Source organism: Grammomys surdaster, unplaced genomic scaffold (assembly GCF_004785775.1).
Source record: "Grammomys surdaster isolate TR1022 unplaced genomic scaffold, NIH_TR_1.0 134, whole genome shotgun sequence".
NCBI lineage: Eukaryota > Metazoa > Chordata > Mammalia > Rodentia > Muridae > Grammomys > Grammomys surdaster.
This window is the reverse complement of record NW_021604592.1, coordinates 9,894,488-9,901,365: the sequence shown is the minus strand read 5'-3', so window position 1 is coordinate 9,901,365 and position 6,878 is coordinate 9,894,488. Positions and strand designations below refer to the sequence as shown.

General features: G+C 44.6%; 1 protein-coding gene across 2 annotated transcripts in view; it reads right to left on the bottom strand.

Annotated features, from left to right (window-relative positions):
* Nucleotides 1–669: 669 nt before the first annotated feature.
* Nucleotides 670–6,878, bottom strand: part of Cpa4 (carboxypeptidase A4) — a 22,226-nt gene continuing 16,017 nt past the window's right edge. For both annotated transcript variants that reach the window (XM_028762588.1, XM_028762589.1), the window contains 3 exons: nt 6,174–6,373; nt 5,517–5,601; nt 670–857 (listed from right to left, as the gene is read on the bottom strand). In XM_028762588.1, the coding sequence (XP_028618421.1) occupies nt 670–857; nt 5,517–5,601; nt 6,174–6,373 (473 nt within the window). The remainder of the gene's footprint in view (nt 858–5,516; nt 5,602–6,173; nt 6,374–6,878) is intronic.

Genomic DNA, 6,878 nt, shown 5'->3' with positions numbered 1-6,878 from the left:
GAAGAAAAGGAAGAAGAGGAGGAGGAGGAGGAGGAGGAGGAGGAGGAGGAGGAGAAAGAAAAAGAAATGGAGTAAGAGGAACAAACAAGAGTAGGAAGAGCTATGATGGTGGTCTACTAGGATTTGTTCCTCAAAGAAAAGTGTGTTCCTGAGCTGCAAACCACTACTGCGAAGACTGGTGGCGGGGAGGGGTCTCAGGAGTACAGTTTGACCCCAGGAGCTTCAGGCTAGCATGGGCAAAATAGTAAGACCCTGTCTAAAAGAAAAAAGAAAGAGAAGGAGAAATTACAGAGTTCTAAAGACAAGCCTTGTCTCCCCAGCACCTACCATGCTTCCCTACTTGAGGCTACATGGAGAGACTAGAGAACCATCAAAGTTCTAAAATCGAGGTAGCCATAGGCTACCAGGAAGTAATGACCTGGAATGTGGCCTGCCTAACCAGCTGCCTAAGTAGAGAGGCATACCAAAGGCTCAGTAGAGCAGCAGGGCCAACCACTACACTGAGGAAGTATTCCTCACGCGTTCACTACCAGGATGTGTGATCTCGGTGAAGCAACGCTGTTAGAGGAGCCAGCTGAGTTCTCTGTCAACCCAGAAGACTCTGACCTATTCGTGAAGATCTGTTCTTTAACTGTGGTGGCTTAAGGGTTAAATATGAGAGTTCTTTGACTAGTAGAGGTTGTCCCGAACATGTTCCATGATGGCCTTCAGGCCTAGCCAGGTCTCTTCCGCAGTGGGGATGATCTGGTTGGCTGGCAAGAGGAAACCATAGTGCCCAGTGTCTCTCAGCTCAAATGTGAAAGCATATTTGATGCCGTTGTTGTATGCCCAGTCGACGCTGCTCCCACTCGCTGGATCTGTAAGTCAGAAGAAGACACCATTGAAGCCTACTTCAATCCAAGAATTCCTCTAGGTTCCTATGGAAAAGGATGAGAGCCCAGCCTGGATGGACTTCCTTGGAGTCCAGAGTTCTTTGAAAGTCATCAGGCCCTGAGACATATGTTCCAAAGGCACATTGGCTTCATTTCCATCCATATGTCTCAGGTTATCTCATACTACGATTTTAAATTCTCATTCCCAAGGCAGGGGAGATGGTTTAGTGGGCAAACTGCTTGCCATTCAAGCTTGAGTAGTAGAGTTCAGAGCCCTAGGATCCACAGAATGTTGATTAGCCATGGCGGCCCACTTGTAATTGCAAGGTTCAGGAGGCAGAGTCAGGGTATCCTTGGAGCAAGCTGCCTAGCTAGGCTAGCTGGATCAGCAAAGAAACCCGGCTTCAATAAAGTGAAAAGTGACAGAAAAAGATAGTAAATTTCTCTGCATCCATGTTCATATACATGTATATATTAAACATGCATAGATACAAATAGCATATATACATACATACATACATACATACATACATACATATATATGCCAAAAAAAAATGGAATCTCATTCCTATCTTGTCACTAAATCACTTCAATCCTCCAGGAAACTCAAATCTATCTTGTTAATGACAGAGTGAGGCAGGTACCCCCCCCTTTAGTGCCAGTGACCCCTGTCCCCTTGAAATGGTGCCCTATGTCATCCTCTTTTAGATAGAAGTAAAGCTGGCCTCATATCCAGAGTTAACAGGATTCTGAAGAAAGAAATTGTCATGAGAGTCTTTGTCTTCAGGTCACTGGGTCTGGGGAAAACCAGCTGCCACTGATGTAAGGGCACCCAGGAAGCCCAATAAGAAATGCATGGGCTGGGTGAAGAAATGCAACCTCCTGCCAGGAATCAACATTAATTCACCAGGCCCCGGAGCAAGCCACCCCACCAGCAGACCACCCAGCCCTGAGGTCTGCTTGATTGTAATCTGGGAATGTGGCTTAACTGTGACCTTCTGCAAGACCCTGCCCCAGACTCATTCCCATAAGATGGTCTTAAATTCCTGACTCACACACGGGGTAAGAAAAGAAATGTTTATCCAGTTGAACTGAGAGGGTTTAGCTTAGTTTTGTTTGCTTTTTTTTTTTTTCCACACAGCAAGAGATAACTGATGCACAGAGGAAAAGGAAGCACATTCCTTGGGACTTCCCTTTGCCAGAAGACTTGAAAGAGATAAGACATCTATTTTTCTGCTTCTTCCCAAACTGCCAGAGCAGGAACTGGCCTCCAACTGTCACTAATAAAATAATGACAATAGCAGATATTCTTTTTTTTTCCCCCAGCATCTGCCATGAGGTAGCTGTTATACCCAACATTTTACATCCATTGATAACATAATCTTGAAAATCCAGGGATGGCCATTACTGCCCTTAGTTTACTGATGGGAAAGTCCAGGCTCAGCCTGGGTAAAGCAGCTAAGGAAATGCAGACAGAAAAGGGTAAAGCTGGAATTTAAGCCCACATCCTTTTAAGTGGTCTATCCAATCTACTTGAGGTCCATCTGGTGGATTAACACATCTGATAACTGTAAGCCCAGGCCCTTCCTTTCCCTTATCCCTGAGAACCATTTCTCATGGACGTGTCTGGGACTTTTCTAGAGATACAGCTTCCACGGAGATTGCCTGTTCCCAAGGGAATGGAATGGGCTCTGCCCCACTCTCAGAAGCTTTTGTGTGATTCCCCCCCATAGTCTTTCCACCCTGAGAAATACTTCAGCAAAAAAGAAAAGAAAAAAGAAAACCAACCCCTAATACCTGGGGCGTCCAGTTGTTCTTTACAGGATAAACTCAAGTACTTCATAACACACTTAAGATACTGGAAGCAGGCACAAAGGATACTGCTTGGTATTCAAAGTTGATCAAGTTCATAAGCTTCATTTTGTCTAATTCCTTGCTCAGTGTGTACCTACTCTTGCTTGTATGTGTACACATTCATGTGGGGTACATGTGTACATATGTGTGTGAAGATGCATGAGTGTCCATATGCATGTGAGATCGAAGATCAGTCTCAGATGCTGGCTCTCAGTGCTGTCTACCTTATATTTAGAGACAGGGTCTCCTGCTGGCCTGGGACTCACCAGCTGGGCTAAGCTGCCTCCATCCCTTTAGCTACCTTAACTGTGGACAGCACAGTGCCTGGCTTATTTATATGGGTTTGAGGAATTGAACTTAGGTGCTGATGTTTGCACAGCAAACTCTCTCCTAACCAAGCTATCTCCTAGATCTTGTAAGACACACACACACACCACACACACACACACACACACACACTTAACACCATTCTACACATTCTATTTTTTCAATTAGTTGAAAAACAGATTGAAGATCATTCCCTATTAGCACATATTGATCCACCAAATTCATTTAAGGGAAGCTTAATACTTCCCTGTATGAACGTGCCAATTGTATTTTTGTCTAGCCATCTCTTAATGGGAATTTTAGATGCTTACCAGACTTTTGTGGTGATAAATAACATTGTCACAAACATCCTTAAAACCCATGATTTATCCTAGTCAGATGAGCCTAAGAACTTACTAGATCAGAAGCCCCTAGTAAATCAGAAGCAGTAAAAGAGAAAACGGATGAGTTGCAAGAGTTGGCTCGAAGGCAGAAAACATGGCCATGACCGACTGACAGGAGGAAGGAAGCACAAGACTCTAAAGAGCAGACAAAGCAGTGAGAAGAGGTGGGTGGCAGGGAACAGACAGATGAGCATGACAGAGCTGCTTGAGAACACTACCATGAAGCTCTTAGTTTCTATACTAACTTTTAAAAGCATTAATTTAAAAATAATATATATATATAGACACAAGATTTAAAGCAGCCAAGTTGGGCAGAGCTAGTTAGCAGAAGGACTTTAGACATATCACGTCCTCAGGGTGTAATAATTCATCTTCAGAAAACCACTCAATTGTGTGTGGAGGGGCATGTGTGCACTGAGCTCTCTTTCCTATGTTCTTTTTAAGGAAGTAAGAAAGTGTGAACTACTTTTATCTCAAATGGTGACTCCAAGAAAAGGGACAGACACCAACCAGGGATACAGCACATGCCAGAGCCCCTGGGTTAGACAGACTTTTAATATACAAAAATTGACTGCTCTTTCAGAAAGCAATGGAGGCCAAGAAGACCTAAAAAGGACGTAGAATGTTCTTGAAAGATAGGAAGTTTTATGGCTCTGAGACAGTCCTCCCTCCTGAGAGAGGCATCTGGTGAGTATCCCTTGACTTGACAGAGCTCATGCTGGGGAAAAGAATGTGTTTGATGTGCCTTATTTAAACTGATGTTTCACCCAAAAGCAGGGACCCTGGTGACCCACAAAGTCCTTTGGGAAGACCTCCTCAAGGGATTCCTAGTGAGCCCTAGTAAGTCTCTCTTAGTCAGTGGTTCACTTCTGACTGATTAAGCAGAGGGAGGAGAAAGTCTCCAGATGCGTCCTCTAAAGAGTCCTCATTTAACAACACTAATAGCAATAAACTATGAATAATTAATGAATTGTTGCTGCAATTAGCAAGACAAACACCAGCATCATGCTAACTGCTTTATGTTGCTCTGTAGCTACACAGCCCGAAATGAGTATGCCCAAATCTGAGGCAAAGGTACAGTGGTTGCTATAGAGAAAGCACTGTAGAGGGACAAACTCCCTAATGAAGGAACAGAATTCTACTTCCCATGTTGACACTCATGTTTCCCATTTAGCCAGAGTTGTGCGGTATGACATTTTTTCATCACTTGAAGACAGATGTCTAAAATAAGATAACTGGTAAGATGCCAACAGAAATTCAGTAAAATGCTCAGATGAAACCAAAACAAATATGTCCTACAAATGAGGCTGTGGGTGACAAGCTTCGAGGCCAGGATTTGGATTTGGAGACTTGGTAGGGTTTTTTTTTTTCCTTCTTTTAGATACTTGTCCTAGTTAGAGGGCTCTCTTCCACTAGGCTACATCTAACACCCGGTATCTCTGCCATCCGTCTCCCAACACAAAGCTGGGAGTTTCCTCTGAAAAAAAATGGACAGATACCTGCAGAAACAACTCAAGCATAAGAGCCTGGATCTGGATTCGAAGCATTCACACACACACAGATCGAAGAAGACAGTCAGATCTCTGGTACCTGCCAGCCAGCCAGTCTAGCCAATCAGTGAGAGATCTGGTCTCAAAAAAAAAATGACATGGAAAACAGAGATTAGACACCCAACGTTGACCTCTGGCTTCCACACGCACATACACATAAGTGTGCGAACACACATACATGCAGACAGAAACATACACACACACACATACACACACATGGAGGAGAGGGTTTGATAACTTTTGGATAAACCATGTCAGGAGCCTTAATACAAATGAGAAGCGTAGTCTCCTGTCTGACAGGTCCTAACTCATCAAGGGGACATGAGAAGCATGAGAGGAGTGATGACGCTGATGGAGATAGTGCCTCCAGCAGCCATTTGTCACAAAGTCTTGACATGGATTTCGGTCTGCTACTAACCACTGAGACAATCAGATGATAACACAGGAAAAGAAAGCTCCCATCTCTCCTACCCTCTCTCAAGTTTCCTCCCAAGGTGCATTCTAAATAGCTTACACCCAGTGATACTCACAGACGGTGGTGCAAGTCGGTCCCACTCGGTACTTAGTGCCCGAGAGAGAAGCCAGAGCTTCGGCTGCACTCCTCGCCACATCGTCCTGCGAGGGTGGAGATGAACAGAGATCAGTGAACCCTCTGAGGTTCTAAACTCTGTCTGGAAGGTCTTCTCGCAAGCTTTCAGGAAGCCCAGAGAGCTGCTTGCCAACCCCGCAGGAATCTCATTAAGATAGATTACCTAGATATCCTAAGGGAGGGGGACGTCTTGTTCAAGAACATGACAGAAGGCCAAATATGTTCAAGAGAAAAGCCTTGAATAGAAAACCAACTCTGGTCCATATCTAGCCATGAGTTGGGGGTGGAGGGCTTCTTCAATGCACAGACTTTCGGACTGGTGGTGCCCCAGCTGACCAGCATGGAGGCATAGGCCTGTAGCTATCCTGAAGATATCAGCCCTATTCCTGCTAGACCATCTATAGGTGCCTGCCCTAGTCCAAGGATGAGTCATGGGCTGCGACAGAACCCCCAGACTACAACCTATACCCTCTTTAACTTATCCATTAACCATGGTACCCAGGCTCCCATGCTTGTCCTCTAAAGCTATAGATCAGCCACCTTAGCCATGCCAAAATCAAAGCAGGTTGGCGGCAGGAAGAAGGCCTCCATCACTTACCAGCTCCTCGGCATCTGGGGCCTTCTTGACTGTGTACCCATAGGGATACATCAGCAGCTGTGAGTAGCTGTGCAGGTCAATGAAGCACTTGAAGTTCCCATGCTTTTGAATAAAATCCACCACCGATTTCACCTCCACTTCAGAATTGGGGTGGGGGCCATGGTACACTTCAGAGCAAGGGTTATCGCTGGCCCCCTCTCCTGTGGAGGGGGGGGACTATCAGTAACAAGTAACCCACAGGTCAAGAAGACAGAAATGAGCAACCCTCGACACAAGTGGGCTCATTGCAGATTCTGAGGGGACAGAGAGGGAGTTTGGGGTTTGCTACAAATGAGGAGGAAAAGTACTGGGGCTTTTTTAAGTGGATACAGCTGACCCCATATTGTGCTAATAGCAGTTGTCATAAATAATTAATGTCACACTCAAGAACAAGTTGTAATTAATAAGTGTTCTTGATAATTAATATGAATACCAATAAATAATGAAAATGACTCCATTTATTGTGGTGTCAACTTATTCTCTTGGTTCAGGTTGTAATGGCCAACTACTGCCAAAATAATCTATTGTTGTGGTTTTTAGAAATCTCTTGATTATTGAACAGGTATATAGATGGATTGCTTTCTGCATTGTTCATAGGGAAGCATGCCTTGGTGTGTGCGCGTGTGTGCATGTGTTTGTGTGTGGGTGTGTGGTGTGTGTATGTGT